Here is a 17,067-nt window from a genome sequence, read left to right as displayed (position 1 = left end):
ACTATAAACAAATTAAATATTTATATTTATATTCATATTCTTTTAATGAATCATATATTGCCTTCTCAAAAAATATTAAAAAAGTGATTAAAAAAATAAAAATCTACATGATAAAGTAACAAACCCACAATATATATTGGCAAAGATTTTTAAAAACCCACGATGATTTTTTTTTTTTTTTTTCCTCTTAGCATTTTCGATTTGGTTACATACAAACATTCTAAAATTTATACAGTAACAAAAACTCAAGTTTCCTAAAATAAGCATGCACACTCTACAGCGATATGTAGGGTCACATAACCACGCAAGCATTGGGGTTCTCATCACTGAAAGCCGTGGTGGTCTTCACCTCGAAAGAGCTGGCACGTGCAAAAGATGAAGCCTCCGGATCTTCCAGTACATTCCGCACGTATCCAGGTGGGGCCTTCTTATCGTACGCCCCAGGAGCGTAAGGGTGCTCAACGACGTCGTATGGTACGTACGGCCAGAGATCGGCCATCTTTCCCGTTCGATGCCTGACACGATGCAACACCTTGTTGGGGTCGACATATCCAATGACGGTGAGTTTGTTCAGTTTCGGGTCCACCTCCACCTGCGTAACTCCTTTCATGCCTTCAACAGCTTTCTTCACCCTTCTCTCGCAACCTTCGCAATCCATTTTCACTTTTATCTCCACCGTCTAAATACAAATAAAACATAAAAATTAAAAAAAAAAAATACAAAAACAAAAGCAAGCCTAAATTGAAAAACAAATAAATCAATTTATGTGTTTTTTTTTTTTGGGGGGGGGAAGGTGGCAGTGTGGTACCTGTAGTTCTCTGTTTTTCTTGAGTTTAGTGTGACTACGAGACCAAGCACAGAGATCCGAGACATAACTCCCAAAGCCCATTAATGTAAGAGGCAAAATACGGTAGTTCAATTACAAAAGCAGAGAAATAATGTTTATATTTCTACACAAGAAACAGATAAAGCCGCAAAAACCTAATAATCATGCGTGTAGTAGTTACAGGTTGACACGCATCTGTATCAAAAACGTGGATGAGCTTAGGAATATACACCTCATACGTCCACTCACATTTGCTGGTCTGGGTTCATGGCAATGGCTGAGGGAAGAGAATTGATTAGTCTCCAAAGAAGCAAAAATGTGGTTTGGGGCTGTTGATTAATGATTAGTGCATGTTTAAGGAAGACAGAAATATATAGAAGGGGGTCGGGTTCACTTTTTACTGTTATAGATCTGAGTCTCTGAATCAGCTGGATTGTTCTAGTAGTTGCTAGTTTTGTTGCCGCATATATATGTTGATTACCCAAATATATATATATATATATATATATGAGGATTATCAAGCAATTAGAGAGATTAATTAACGAATAACATTTTTTTGGGTGAAATAATTAACGAGTGACTTAGCAAACCATCGATGGGACACTTCAAAGTAATTTGTTCGTGGTTATACAAAGCAGGAAATGTGACAGACTAGATTGGGGCCAAATGTTGAATGCCCTTTTTTTTCTTTTTTTGCTTCAGCCCAGTTTCCTGACTGAAGCACGCCTTTTCGTCTTATTTATTTTTCTTGGTATTTTTTAATATTTTTGAACTGCCAAGGAAGATGTACGGGTTAGACTTTGTACAATTTATTAGAGGTTGGTAGCAAGCCATCTAACGTGTTTCAGTTGAATTGAATGAATTCTTATATGTTCACGTTATGAATTGAGCCAACCATAATTTGGCAAATATAACATACATATATATATATATATATATATATATATATATCTGAAGGGGGAATACATCAACCTTTTCTTATATATGATTTTAAGTCCATGGAAAGAGTTGATAAAGCGAATATCCAGGAAACAATTTGCTCAGATCAAACATTTATGCGGTTATTGGACACACAAAAATCAAAATTATGATAGCAAGCCCATCCAGCTTTCTAGTACTGGAGTTAGGTTTTGAAAGCAGCTATTTTTTATCAGTCGAGGCCTACCAGCTCCCAACAAATACCATATATATCTTCCACGTTATCAATGTTGGAACGTTTATAAATGTAGATATATGCTGCATTTTCTGAAGCCTTAATTTCACTGTGTATATATTTTAGAAAGTGAACTATTGTAGTTATGTAAATTGATTATAACATTAACTATTTTTCTAATATTGCTCATGAGCTGGCAAGCCTTTAAGTCCCTGTTTATTTATTTATTTATTTATTTATTTTGACAAAAATATGGGTATTCACATTCACGATTATTATCTAATAAAACTGTCTCAATAAAAAGTGCTAGCTTTAATTGATGTATGTGTGTATGATTGATTGGATATTATTGATATAATATTATCAGCAAACAAGTTAGGTAACATGACCTGGTTATGCATTCAATATATATACAGTGTGGTCCATTACTTGGTGGTTGTTCCAAATTAATGAAAGAAAGTGTGCTTTGGATGAATAAAAAATACATGCTTAATTTTCATTTGTGAATTTTATTTTATTTTTTTAATCATTTACGATAATTTTATCTTTCATCCTGATGTCTTGATTCTAACTATAAAGTGAGTGATTTTCAACTAGCTTACAATAATTTTCAATTGTGGTTCTAAGTTGAACTTATTCATGATTTGTTTCTTATATATATATATATATATACATGAGAAAAAGAGTTATTAGTTTTCATTTTCATATATTGACATGCATAATTAAATTCAAAATTCATGAATACAAAACAAACATAATTGTTACTAAAAAAACGGTTGCTTAAAATCAACAGTGATCGCTGTTGCTGGCAGCCGGGACGCTTGACAAATTGCTTAACTAGTTAATAAAGTAGATATACGGAAAAAAAAAAAGTACAGCTAGCAAGAGACTCAAATATTTTAGAAAACTAAAAAGCATGCAGTTGGGAATTTTTTATGCATATATGATATTGACATGGCCTGAGAAAATGCATGACTGACAATTGATTAAAAATCTCATTGAAGTATAAATATCTTTGATGCACTTGTTGACTAATAGTTTCTGAGATGTCGACAATTTATTTTCTATCTAGAATTCTGTTTCAAATTCTAGTTAATTTCTTAGTAGTAAGAATATATATATTTATATATATATCATAATTTTCAAATAAAAAAAAAAAAAAGGACATATACATCATACATCAAGATCCAGCTAATCAAGCGGGCGTGGAAGGGTCAGCTTCCCAAAAGAGGAATAATAATTAGTTAATTACAACCTTATGAATTTTCATGTATATGTATTTTGCACAATTGAAGTAAATAGGTTTATGTAAACGAATGTCTGTATTTGGAAAATTGACAAATCTAATGCAATAAATAATGGACAATGATTTTAAACGCTAGAGAATAACTTGAGGAAATCGTGATTTAATTCCAACTATATATTTTTATAAAAAAAAAAAATTACAACTATATATTTAAAGTTTTATTTGTATAGAAAAAACAAGAAAAATTAGAGCTAGCTATTTTGATGATTACGATGTATATGGTATACAATACGTGTAAATGAGGAAGGTAATTTACCGGTCCTTTTTATAATATTTACAAAAGATAAAATAATTAGAAGCATTTGTATCTGTACGATTTTTTTTTTCTCAGAAAAAAAAATCCATTTTTCATATTAAAAAAGAAATATATACTTCTTGTTTACAAAAATAATTCAATACTCATTTAAAATCATATGTATAGTACAGATGCCGCCGTGTTGTAAGGTGGTTCACAAATAAACATGTAATATAAATTCAGTACTACAAATTTTTTTATGGGGCTAATTAATTTAAGTAAATATTGAATATGTTTTCATGCTCTAATAAAAACCTCATTTGAACATTTTACAAAGCCAAATTTGGCTTCTTGTTTTGATTTCTTTGCAACTCCACATTTATATAAGAGTTTTATTTGCTATTTGTGGCCAATTAAATTCCCACGTGAATTATGCAGGGTACATGATAGATCATGGTTTTTATAAATGTTCATAAATATATATAAATATATATATATATATACACACACATATATTTATTTATTAGCCAAAAAAATGTGTAGATATAATTGGATTTTCAGAAAGCGAAAACGACAAAATTATACATTATCCTCCTGGATTTCATCACCCCAAAAGCTGCAAGACCCAAAATCATGTGTGTGTGAGAGAGAGAGAGAGAGAGAGAGATGCAATATGTGCCAAAGAAGTACATTAATTTTTTTTTGTGACGGACAGTTCGGAAGATGTACCTACTTAATTTCTGTTTGAATTTAGATGGCAATATTGATTATACGGTCGTGATGCCAACTAAGAATTCGTTCTATTTACCTCAAATATATATGACTTTTGTTTGTGCTTCATAATAAGATAAATTTCACGTGAATGTTTATTAAGATAAATTTGTATATATACTAGCGAAATAAATAAAACCTCGATTCAAAAATCGAAACCGTTATTAGAAAAGCCCTCAATCAAAAAAGAAAAAGAAAAAGAAAAAAGAAACCTCAAAATTAAAGCGAAAAAACTTTATATGAACACAATGAATAAATCACACACACTCTTCTCTTATAGTTTCAAATTTTTTTCATTTATTATAAACCCTTTGTTTTCTGAAAAATTGCACATATTCCTTCTGTAGTTAATTTTCTTTCACTTTTTCACACTTCTTTAAGTCAAACTTTGAAATTGGTAGTGAACAAGCTTTAATTTTTTTTATAATAACACGAAAATTCTCAATAAAATGTTAAAGTAAAATAATTAATGGGATTTGAATTTTCCATTAAGTCAACATATACAAATAAACAAAATTAAATATTATTTTGTCAAAATATGGCATTATATGGTTTATTTTAATTTTTTTTACAAGTAAATTTGTTTATTAAATAACTTCTAAAGAGAATTTAATCATTATTTTTTTACCTTTTATATTCTACTTTGAAGATCTTTTTGTCATTATAAAAAAACTAAATAGTGCTGACTATCATATTTCAAAGTTTGATTAAAGGAAGGAGAGTTTTTTTAAAGAAAACTATAACTACAAAAATAGCATGTCAATTTTTAAAATATGAAAAATATATAATAATAATAATAAGAAGAAGAAGAAGAAGAAGGAGAAGCTTGAAACGAGCGAGTCACACATAATCAATTTTATAAATTCAATGTCGTTTTGAAAAAGGCGGTATATAGTATATATCATGACCGCCAAAAGCCTTAATTGTCGGACTTCATTATTTTTCAATTATAATACTCTTGGTGCAATACAGGAGGGTAGAGATACTGTTTATAACTTTCAATTTTAATTTTTTTTATTTGATCTTTAGGTGAACAAATACTAATTTTTTAAGAAATATAATTAATTAATTTGAGCATTTGTCAATTGTCAAACTTTTTTTTTAAAAAATTTTTGAAGAAAAACGATTACTGTCAAATAACTAATACAGGCCTAGCATATATTTAATCTCTGAATTTCACTTTGACATTGGTTGGCTAGGGAAAACAATATTAATTATATAATTTGTTTGTTTTTGGAGACAATACTATTATGGGCATTAATCCCCTAAAGACGATCGTTTTCAATCAATAGTCTCATCCATTATAAGTAAATAAGAGGCATATCACATTGAATTAATGAACGGACCATTGATATTTATTTAACAACTACCGGAATAAAAGAACTAGTCTTGAACCCGATAAATATCCAATAACACCTCCTAAATCAATTGTAACTTAAAGCCTCTTACTTATACCCTTCTCTCCCTTTTTCCCTGTATATTTGCAGAAAAGCAGCTTAATGGATACAATCATGAAGCTTTTCTCTCCACAGTACTCTGTTCCTGCTTCTGCTTCGTTTACGGTCATGAGGCTTTTCTTTGTTATGACTGTAGTCATTGATGGCGGTGGTGCTATACCGCCATTATTTCCGACTAATGATACAACAATTCCTGCAGTGATTGTGTTCGGAGATTCAATCGTGGATGCTGGAAACAACAACAATCTTACAACTATAGCTCCAGTCAAATGCAATTTCCCACCTTATGGGAGGGACTTCATCGGAGGAAAGCCTACTGGAAGGTTTAGCAATGGAAGAGTCCCCTCGGACATGGTTGGTAAGTATACATGATAACCTAGCTAATTTTTTAATACTGTTAATTTGCTTTTATGGGTTATGGTTCTAATTAATATTACTTACCAGTACTAGCTACTTTATTAAATTATTTATTAAATATATACGTGTAACTATTTAATTGGTTAACTTATCAATATAAAACAAATATATATAAGTTTTTTTGAAAGGACAAATGTATTTAAATAAAAACTAATCAATAGTAATAACAGGTGTATACTTAGTAGATAATTTGATGGATTCTCTAATATTATTCTTAAAATCACTATTTTTATTTTTCTATGATAATTAATTAAGATTCCTTAGTGTTTTTTTTTTCTTTTTTTTTTTTGAGTAATTGTAATTTTGTATTTTGATTTTTAGAATTTTGTAATTTAGAAGTTTAACTTTCAAAAGTATCGTTTTAAATTTTTAATTTAATTTGATTACATATTTGTTCAATTTTTAAATTTCGCCAAACAAATTGGTAACAATTTTATTTGCATAGCTATTTTATTCACATTGATCAACATCCTAATATATATATTTTTTCATAAACTCTGCTGTAAGTTGTTAGATAGTATTTAGCCAATTTATATGACCAAATTAAGGATTAAACTAATTTATAACAAATTAAAAAAATTAAATGTCTAAATTCTACTTTTAAATGTTGAAAAACTAAATTGTAAAGTATTACAAGTAAAAAATGCCAAAGTCTAATTATATGTTTTAATCTTATGATCAGCCATCTTAATCAATTAATTAAAACATTTATGATGGATAATGACTGATCTTAATAATATAAAATATAATATAAATGATAGCTGGTTTTTCGTCGTATCCAGAAAATCGGAGGTAGATTGAAATATTAATGAAAATGATAATATCATTCAACAGGAGATTGTCCACCATTCATTTTCAGTTACTTTGAAAATTCAAAGCGACAATAAATATATTTAATTAAATGATGTGTATCTGTTACATGACAAAGCTTCTTGAAAAGAAAAAATAATAGTAATAATAATAATTTCAGCCGAAGCTTTTAATGTGAAGAAGATAGTGCCTGCTTATCTAGATCCTAATGTGCAGCTCGAAGACCTCCTTACCGGAGTCACTTTTGCCTCCGGGGGAGCAGGATATGATCCTCAGACTTCTAATCTTGTGGTATGTATAATGTACGGATATAAATTATATTTTAACATATTAACTTATATATACGATTAAGTAATCAAATTCGTTTTTTTTTTTTTTTTTTATTCATTAATTCTCTTGCATTTATATGTACATATACAGTCTGTGATATCACTAACGGATCAGCTAAAACTATTCAAAGAGTACAAGAACAAGTTAACAGCAGCAGTTGGGGAAGAAAGAACGGCGAATATAATCTCCAAAAGCGTTTACTTCGTGTGCTTTGGGAGCAACGACATTGTAAATACTTACTTTTCTAATCCCTCAACCCAACTTCACTATGACGTCCCAGCCTACGCTGATTTGTTGGTTAAAAATGCTGCAACATTTTTACAGGTACATATACACATATCCAAATTATAATCTATGCTTTAGAATCCATTATGCATATATAGAAGCAATATTCTCTTTCAATATAAGATAAAAACAGATTAACATATTAAATATTGAAAATAACATATTAATTAATGAATTAAATACTACAATACCTTGCTATGTTCTCCATGAATCAAAACAAACTATATATATTTTCCCCTTATGCTGGTATTCATGAGCTTACTTTAAATAGCAAAAAGAGAAAACGGGACAGGAACGAAGGGTATGACTGAATGAATTACTAGTGGTAGATTAAATTTGTCCTTTTCCTTTTGCTGGCATTGAGGAAGACTAAAATTTCTCTAACCATTGCCTTTTCTTTTTAAAAGCCAATTTAACAGGCTGCAACCTTCACTAATGTATACGGAAGTAGCTAGCTATGGTAATTAATTAACCATTTTATGTACAACCAATTCAGGACGTAATGCAAATTAGTTCATTAAAAAAAATATGGATTGATCGTATGATTCATTTACACTTTCTTTTTTTTTTTAAATTAGTGCTTGATTGTGTCAAATGATTGACATATAAATTAAATAGTAAGAAAAAGATGATTTAAAGAAATATAATAACTCTTTATTTTCTGAATATATGTAGTATCATTCATATATATATATATATATAAATTCATATGGGTATGTACAAAATAAAATATAATAAAAGAAAAATAAACTAATTATGGGGAAGTAAGCACTGCGCAGGAACTTTATGGAGAAGGAGCAAGAAGGATAGGAGTTCTAAGTTTACCACCACTAGGCTGTGTGCCATCACAGAGAACAGTACGTGGAGGCATTCAGAGAAATTGTTGGGAGCCTCTGAACCAAGCATCTACAGTAGTCAACACCAAGATCTCCTCCAAACTTAATTCCTTGAATAAAAATTTCCCGGAAGCTACGTTTCTCTACCTTGATATCTATAACCCATTGCTTTCCCTCATTCAATATCCTGCAAAATATGGTAAGCCAAAAAAATATATATATATATATAATAATAATAATAATGATAATAATGAATATTAATTAAATGGGTTGGTCTAATTTAGGATTTGAAGTGGCAACATTGGGATGCTGTGGAACAGGAATTATAGAGGTGAGCGTGCTGTGCAACTCTTATGCCAAAAACACATGCAAAGATGCCTCCAGATACGTTTTCTGGGACAGTTTTCATCCTTCGGAAAAGGCTTATGACACACTTGTTCATATTGTTCTCAACAATCCAAATTGACAAATTCTTCTACTTATTTATTTCTCTATACAAATGATTGATTACCCCTACTTTGCTTGCAATGTTAGTTCTTCCATGCACTATTACATAATGCCATACTTTAATTGTCGAAATTATAGATCTCTGTTGCGGAAATTTCTGTGTTATTGGCAATTTGCCAGGTTCAATTCCTATACCAGTTCCACTATCGCGTAATAAATTCCAAATTAAATGAATAAGCTTATTTTGGTACCAAAAGTGGGGAAATGTTATATTATTTATCAAATGTGATCCAGCTATAGGCTTGAGAAAATAGTATGATTAATAGAGAGCACTGGCTGATGAAAATGAAGCTAGCAAAATACAGTTGGGAATTATTGATATATTTCCCAACTATATAATGAGAAAATGAACGAGATTGATCGATATTATTAACAATCCCAATATCAATTAATAGACTACTGGAATCAAGATGACCATTCTTATAAATATTAACTAAACACAGAGATATGCTTATGATCGTAAACATGTTTTCTAGCTGCCATCCAAATCAATTATATTCTCTTACTAGTACTTACCTCATCAAATGCTTCCTATAATGTTTTACAAAATAACAAAAGAAAAAAAAAAGAAAAAGAAAATGCAAAATCAGTTTTCAGTGATTTTATTATCGAAAATTACTTAAAATTCACCAATTAGATAACTTTTAAAAAATCACTTCTTAAAGTGAAAATGATTAGTTGAAATGGGTCCTGAAAGGTCCTAAGTAGCTAACGAGAAAAAGGCTCTTTCTTTTTTCGCCAAAAAGAAAAAGGCTACTTTTATGACTATTTTCCATTTTGATTTCATGTGGTGGCACCGCACATTTTCCACACATGAGCTATAACTGAAAAAAAAAAAAAATCAAAAAAAAAAAAAATTGCCGCGGTGGTTCACCAAAAATATGTGGTATCTTATTGAAACAAGCTACAAATACGAGGCTAGAGTTTGGTTTTTATTTTTGGTAAGGCTAGATATGGTTTAAATACGTTTTTCTGCTCAAAAGCCTAACTTGGACTTTTCATATTCTAAAAAAGCCAATTTGTCCCTCTTTGTTGCTCTCTCTCGCAGAAGTCCACCTTATAAGTGTGTGCGTGGTATGTCTGTGCATATCCACCTTGTATATTAGTCAAGCTAATAAATTAATTGGCCACCTGCATTCAGTAGGGTAGCTTTTTTATGGATACAGGATCTAGGTTTACTAACAAAAAAAGATGTTAAAACCCAAATTCATGTCTTGCAGTAGATGCATGTGCAAATAATTAATAACCTTAGTACGTAGGACATTTATTTTGCGGGTGGCGGTTCAATATATCTGCATTGCCTTTTTTTTTTATTTAAATTTCAATTCACAAATAATAAAATCTAAAATCTACTATTTTTATATGTTTTAGGTTGATATCCTTTTCTCATCAATTCCAAACTACCAAACATATTCCCACTTCAAATTTGCTTTTTCCTTTTTTGTCCTCAAATAAATGGGAAGGAAAGAGAAATTTGGAAAACTAAGAGGAATTTATTGTCTGTCTATATATTATAATATGCGTATAAATAATATGTACTTGTGACAAACTTATTCTCTCATTCATACCGTTTAGTGTCAAACACCACTGCAATGACTTGTGACAAATTTTATTTTGGCACGGTTCAATGAATTTAGTAATTAAAAATTTCTACATTTAGCGACAGATTGTATATATAACTATTATGTTGTTGTGAATCCTTCAATAAATTAACAATCTACTATAAGGCAATAATATATAGTTCTATCGCATAATTAATGGGGTTAAAAAACTTTATGCGTTATATTTAATAATCACTTTCCAATGTCAAATTTCATAAAGAGTGGTGCTATTTTAACTATCAAAAAGCTAGTATCTGTCTGTTAGCCAAAAAAATAAAAAAAAGCTAGTGTCTGTCTACTATATAGCACGTATGTATTTCAGTACCATATACGTAAAATAATCGATAGATATTTACTCATCTCTATATATTATCTTCAACATAAAAGTATAACAGGCTTTAATTGATCAACCAAAATGAATCAAATATTGGATCTCTATTATACCACTACCACACGTATATACATGTATATGCAATAAAATGAACGAAGATCAATACCTAACAACTACCAGTAAACGCTAGTTTCTTGCCCAATAAATAACCTACATTTTTCCAAAGTACTTCCTACACTTAATTTGAAGATCAAGCTAGCTAAAATATAGAAGTTCTGGATATACAATGAAGCTAATTTTCAGCCCACAATCTCTTCTTGCTTATTCATTGTTCATCCTCATACTAGCCATAGGTGGTGATTATTCTATTTCTGTCCCACTTCCTTCAAATCAAACAGTCCCTGCAGTCATTGTGTTCGGAGATTCAATCGTGGATCCTGGTAACAACAACAATATTAAGACCATCGTCAAATGTAATTTCCCACCTTATGGGAGGGACTTCACTGCAGGACAACCTACTGGAAGGTTTGGCAATGGAAGAGTTGCCTCAGACGTTGCCGGTTCGTATATTGTATAGTCCTTACAAATTAAGCCACAGTAGCTTGATTTTATTGTATTGAAAGATTTTATGATATTCAGTTTTAATTTATGTTCATTAAGAATCATAAGGTCAATAAAAGGCTGCGTATATATAATTATAATAATCATTAGGTCAATTTTAATTTATGTTCATTAATAATCATAAGGTTCAAATTTTATTTTTTTTTTCATGCAAGCTTTTTGAAAATATATATTTTTTTTTTCAGCTGAAATTTTTAATGTGAAGAAGATATTGCCTGCTTATCTAGATCCAAATCTGCAGCTTCAAGATCTTGTTAGCGGAGTAAGTTTTGCCTCGGGAGGTGCTGGATATGATCCTCTCACTTCTGAACTAGTGGTATGTTTAGCTTCCTTGTACATATATATATATATATATATATATGCATATATTACATATTGGATAATTATCAAATTGGGATATTCTGATTTTGTAAAATCATAACTAAATCAACACTAATTATATATTCATGCATATATATGCATTAAATATGTGCAGTCTGTGATATCACTGTCGGATCAGCTAGATTTGTTTAGAGAGTATAAGGGCAAGTTAAAGGAAGCAATTGGGGAAGACAAAGCGGAGAGTATAATATCCAAAAGTGTATACTTTGTGTGTGTAGGGAGCGACGACATTGCAAATACTTACTTTTCTACTCCATTAAGGAAACCCCACTACGACATACAATCCTATACGGATCTCATGCTTAATTCAGCTACAACATTCTTCCAGGTACATTATTGAACACCAAAAATAAAAACTTTATCACAAATATGAAATATTCCTTATATGTGTGTATATATATATATATATATATATATCTAGCAGTGTGCTATTAATTAAACTTGTGATCATGCATGAAATTAAGATTTGGTTTGAAATTATTTGCGACGTATGCATATATCCCCATATATATATATATATATATAAAGAATAAGGAATAGCGCACACAGTACTTTCTCTCTCCCACACTCACACACACACACACACACACACACACACACATATATATATATATATATATATAGAAATTTGCAGGTTCTTTTGTGAAATATTGCTTATAAAGTGCTTATTTATTGGATTGTTGTATCAAAGGAAAATGATTGACTTGAAGGTTTATTGACTCATAAATCTTGTGTTTTCCTTGACGGACAAATCAAATGTCTATATCTTTCCTCACCTAACTTTTTTTTCTTTTTTTTTTTTGAAAAATCCTCACCTAACTTACCACTACTTCATATCAAAGCCTCTTAAAAAACGTCACAACCTATAAATAATATATCTACCATATTGTCCATAGCGGCTTTAATTTTAATCTATATACTTTCTATATATGCTGTGTAACTGATTAATCTTCATTCCTTTTTGGAATAAAAAATATAAATTAATTAACTAATTAATTATGCTTATGAACTACTATTTAATTGTGTCAAATAGTCGTTCTGTTTGGCAGAATTTTTTTTCCCTTAAAAACTCTACTGAAAGGTTAAAAGCTCTTTTATTAAAAAATAAAAATATTTGTTAAAAGTCTATAAGTACTTATTGATAAAAAAAAATAAATTTTTTTTAGCGATTTTAGAGAAGCCCAAATTTTGAGCTTTTCTAAAAAAATTCTTTTCTTTTACCTTATATGAAAATTTAATAAACTTTAATTCAGTTTAATGAGCATTTAATGCAGTTTTTTTATTTACAATTAAATATTTATTAGCTTTTTAATAAAAGTTCTTTTTCAAAAAGATTTATTATATAAAGCTCTATAGACAAACTCTATTTTCATCAGCTATACCAAATGGACCCCTATATATAAATATCAAATTTAGTTAATTTGACTATAGTAAATAAAGTAATTAAATGAATGAATTAATTAATTAATAAATGATTTTAATTAGTACACTCATGAAAAAGCAGGAACTTTATGGGGAGGGAGCAAGAAGGATTGGAGTAGTAAGTGTGCCAGCAATAGGGTGTGTGCCATCGCAGAGAACACTGAGTGGTGACATAGAGAGAGGGTGTTCAGATTCCGCAAACCAAGCAGCAATCCTCTTCAACTCCAAGCTCTCTTCACAAATAGCTTCCATCAATAACAAATTTCCAGAAGCAAGGCTTGTTTACCTTGATTTCTATAACCCATTACTTTTCCTAATTCGAGATCCTGCAAGTTATGGTAAAATTATTTATCTATTTCCGTGTGCATATATATATATATATATATAAAGCTGTTGCTGTTACTGTTACTGAAATCAGGCACCACATGATGGACAGCACTCATTTACATTCATCGAATCTATATAATATACGTATTTGATGACAGTTATCCCCATCAAATGATGGACAATTTTGCTTACAATAGCATTTATGTATATATATATATATATATATATGTACATAAAACATAAATCATCTATTTTATTTTACCCAAAAAAAAAAAAATCATCTATTTTATTTGATCGGATATTTATAGCTTTTATTGAACATTTAACATCCTATCCTATCATTAGTAATAGGCATTAAGCCGGTCATATAGAAGTCGGCCATGGAGCAATATAGATAATTTATTGGTATATAATAAAAATTAATTATTTAAATTGAAATAGTATGATTATTATTAATATCAGGATTTGAAGAGGCAACAAAGGGATGCTGTGGAACAGGAAATTTAGAGGTGAGCATTCTATGCAACCCTTATACTATAAATAGTTGCAGCGATGCTTCTAAATACATATTCTGGGACAGCTACCATCCCTCAGAGAAGGCTTATGTATTACTTGTTAATCGTGTACTCGACAACAAAATTGATAAATTCTTTTAAATCATTCATCTGTGTTTCTCTATATATATTTTCCATTATATATATATATATACTTATCACCCCTATTGGAATCTTATGTGGTTGACCGGCCGGTTCTTGTAACTATGATAAAAGATTACCTCAAACGACGTATGAAATTATAGTTATATGATTGCAATATATTGTTATTTATTATTTTTCTGATTTAAGTACACTGTACACCTCCTATTAGGAGTAGAAAACATGCATATTCTCGATCACTCATTGCATACAAATTTTTTTTTTTTTTGTGGTAATTTTAAATCAGACCTTTAGAATTATGGCGTTCAAAGTGGTAAGAATAAAAATAAAAATAAAAATAAAAAAAATAATTTTATGCTATATTGGTGGCTTGTTTTAAAATCACTGAACAAAAAGTTATGTACACGTAGGTCCAAAAGTCAAAGAAAGATGACCAAGCCCAAATGCGCTCTCAAAACCTTCAAAAATAATTTTGATTAACCATCAGCCACATGTATCATCTAGTGGCCCAGAATTAAATCTACAAACCTTCTCAATTAGTCATATATATATATATATATACATGGATATAAAAAAATGTAAAACCGGCATTAAGTTGACTCATGCAGGTCTCGCAGAGTTTAGTCAAACAGTGTTTTGAATGTTATGTTTCATAAATTGGCTTCAAAAACTCTTGAAAAAAGAGCTAGCAAATTATCACGCTACTCTAGCTAAGAATTCAATTAATCATAAACCTCTGAAAACCAATCAAAATTAAAATCCAACTCAATTCAATTAATCATACACCTCTCGAACCAATTGAACTCTCTAGCTGTGAATTCAATTAATGATCTGTTCAAAATATATAAATAAATTCAATTAATCATAAAGCTCTTAAAGCTAGCTCACGTTTTAGCTAGCTACCATATATACATATATATATATATATATGTACATGTGTTACGGGGAGGCAAATCAATAACTTTTTCAGCGAAGACACATAACCGATTTAATTAATCAACAAAGAAGCAGAATTGTGCATTAAACAAGAAAATCTCTCCATTTGCTTGGAATGGATTCTAATGATTGGATAGAAGAGTATTTTATGGAAAAGACGGAAAAGAAAGAAGCAACAATGTTGGACTTATTAGACCATGATCGATTTACAAAATTCTTGGAAAAAGATTACTCCTTTTTCTCACCTTGGAATCCAAAAACTACCAACAATCACATTCAACAAGCGTCCCAACATTAACGCATGCTCTTTGAAGCTAGCTAGTTCTTTTTTCTTCAGCACTGAAGCAGTAAGTTATTAAAGCTTTTTTGTTTTTATTTTTAATTTTAATTTTTTGTTTTTATATTTATATAAACAAATTTATATATTTTTACATATTAAGGTATCAATATAAATTGGCTTCACAAAAGGAAACTACTATAAAATATACTCCTCAAAAAAAAAGAAATTTTATTTATACTGAAACTATTAAGGAAAGTGTCTTGAACCCAAGTCTAATTGGAATAAAACTCTCTGGGTTCAACGTTACTATAAAACCCGCCAGTCTCTTTGACAATATGTATTACGCAGGAGAGACAGATTAAACCAAAAGTTTCAAATTCTCAAATTCTCAGTTTTTAATTGTTTGAGGAAGAATGAATTGCCGGCATCATGAATTAGTTTATGGAAAAGAAGCAATGGCTGCTTATCAAAAAGAAGCAATGGCTAAGTATCAAAAAGAAGTAGAATCGGTGAAGTATGATAAACTTACGAAATTCTTAGAGAAAGATTACTCCTTTATGTCACCTTGGAATCGAAACGTCCCTACCAATCATCAGAATGAAAAACAACCGCAGCGCATGATATTTCAACCTGGTTCTTTCTTTTTTTTTCTTTTTTTTTGGTAATTTTGGTTCTTTCTTTGGTTTTTGTAATTTTGTTTTTTTTATTTTTAGCTTTTTTGTGTTTATATTTATATAAATATGTACTTATTTTTATATTAAAATAAAACACCGTCTTTATTTTTACTTTGTATTGTATATATATAGTTTCCCAACATGAAGCCTGACGATATTCAAAGTCCTGCAAAGACACCTGCAGCAGAAGATGTATGTTTGAACGCATTTATCAATCCCATTTGTTTTCATCGCTCTTCTTACTAATTACAAGATTTTGTTTATAATCTTTTATTTCTGTTTTTTTCTTAATTTTAGTTAATATGTTGTTTTTTTGGTCAAATCCAAATATTTCAATTAACTTAATTAGTCTTTTAATATGTTCGTATAAACCAGCTAATATAAATTAGGTTTCCCTGAGGGTTCTTGTTTTACCCTATGCTTTTTTTTTCTTTTTTTCTTTTTTTCTTTCTTTCTTTCTTTCTTTCTTTCTTAGAGGATGTAAATATATGTGTTTAATTTAGAGTTTAATCCTTTTATTAGGCATCAAAAGTGAGGAAAAATTCAGATCACCATGTCAGGAGCCAAGAGAGATGACTATTTACAAAGAGGAATACGCTTTTATTGACCATAAATAGTCAAATTTATAGCTTAATGTTATTGACATTAATTTTTTTTGGATGTTTGAAATGTTATTTTAGTTTATCCTAATGATAAAGTGCATTCTTCTTCAATTTAAATCAGTTGATAAAATATATATTACATAGTTGTAAATGAAACATTGAGAACTATATAATATTATACATGTATATACACATGTACACACCAAACGAGTGATTCATGGCGTTGATATTAGTATAAAAGTCTTCTATTTCAACATCCAATATTGGAATTACTGTTATTGTTATTATTTCATGTAGTATATT

The 17,067-nt window shown here is 29.6% G+C and overlaps 3 protein-coding genes across 3 annotated transcripts; 2 read left to right on the top strand and 1 right to left on the bottom strand.

Moving 5' to 3' along the window:
• Window positions 1–111: 111 nt before the first annotated feature.
• LOC107424458 (heavy metal-associated isoprenylated plant protein 27) lies at window positions 112–1,129 on the bottom strand. Its single transcript, XM_016034271.4, has 2 exons — window positions 809–1,129; window positions 112–679 (listed from the first exon to the last, which is right to left on the bottom strand). Exons 1-2 carry the CDS (start codon window positions 887–889, stop codon window positions 293–295), a joined length of 468 nt encoding a protein of 155 aa, XP_015889757.2. The 5' UTR covers window positions 890–1,129; the 3' UTR covers window positions 112–292.
• A 4,555-nt stretch (window positions 1,130–5,684) lies between these two features.
• LOC107424449 (GDSL esterase/lipase EXL3-like) lies at window positions 5,685–9,038 on the top strand. The gene is made up of 5 exons (XM_016034261.4): window positions 5,685–6,106; window positions 7,136–7,266; window positions 7,396–7,629; window positions 8,370–8,625; window positions 8,711–9,038. The coding sequence occupies exons 1-5, from the start codon at window positions 5,791–5,793 to the stop codon at window positions 8,890–8,892; spliced, it is 1,119 nt and encodes a 372-aa protein (XP_015889747.3). The 5' UTR covers window positions 5,685–5,790; the 3' UTR covers window positions 8,893–9,038.
• A 1,949-nt stretch (window positions 9,039–10,987) lies between these two features.
• Window positions 10,988–14,454, top strand: LOC107424424 (GDSL esterase/lipase EXL3-like). The gene is made up of 5 exons (XM_048479734.2): window positions 10,988–11,425; window positions 11,672–11,802; window positions 11,962–12,195; window positions 13,372–13,627; window positions 14,079–14,454. Exons 1-5 carry the CDS (start codon window positions 11,152–11,154, stop codon window positions 14,270–14,272), a joined length of 1,089 nt encoding a protein of 362 aa, XP_048335691.2. The 5' UTR covers window positions 10,988–11,151; the 3' UTR covers window positions 14,273–14,454.
• The last annotated feature ends 2,613 nt before the right edge of the window (window positions 14,455–17,067 follow it).

This window comes from Ziziphus jujuba, chromosome 7 (assembly GCF_031755915.1).
Source record: "Ziziphus jujuba cultivar Dongzao chromosome 7, ASM3175591v1".
Classification (NCBI taxonomy): Eukaryota; Viridiplantae; Streptophyta; class Magnoliopsida; order Rosales; family Rhamnaceae; genus Ziziphus; species Ziziphus jujuba.
Note: the sequence above shows the minus strand (reverse complement) of the source record. Positions and strands in the feature narration are given on the sequence as shown.

Excerpts from the sequence above, each read along its gene's own strand:
- LOC107424424 (XM_048479734.2), top strand. The coding sequence starts at position 11,152 with ATGAAGCTAATTTTCAGCCCACAATCTCTTCTTGCTTATTCATTGTTC. Across the intron at positions 11,803-11,961 it reads CTCTCACTTCTGAACTAGTG|TCTGTGATATCACTGTCGGA; the intron begins GTATGTTTAGCT and ends AAATATGTGCAG. Across the intron at positions 13,628-14,078 it reads TCGAGATCCTGCAAGTTATG|GATTTGAAGAGGCAACAAAG; the intron begins GTAAAATTATTT and ends TATTAATATCAG.
- LOC107424458 (XM_016034271.4), bottom strand. The coding sequence starts at position 889 with ATGGGCTTTGGGAGTTATGTCTCGGATCTCTGTGCTTGGTCTCGTAGT. Across the intron at positions 680-808 it reads AGAAAAACAGAGAACTACAG|ACGGTGGAGATAAAAGTGAA; the intron begins GTACCACACTGC and ends ATTTGTATTTAG.
- LOC107424449 (XM_016034261.4), top strand. The coding sequence starts at position 5,791 with ATGGATACAATCATGAAGCTTTTCTCTCCACAGTACTCTGTTCCTGCT. Across the intron at positions 7,630-8,369 it reads ATGCTGCAACATTTTTACAG|GAACTTTATGGAGAAGGAGC; the intron begins GTACATATACAC and ends AGCACTGCGCAG. Across the intron at positions 8,626-8,710 it reads TCAATATCCTGCAAAATATG|GATTTGAAGTGGCAACATTG; the intron begins GTAAGCCAAAAA and ends GGTCTAATTTAG.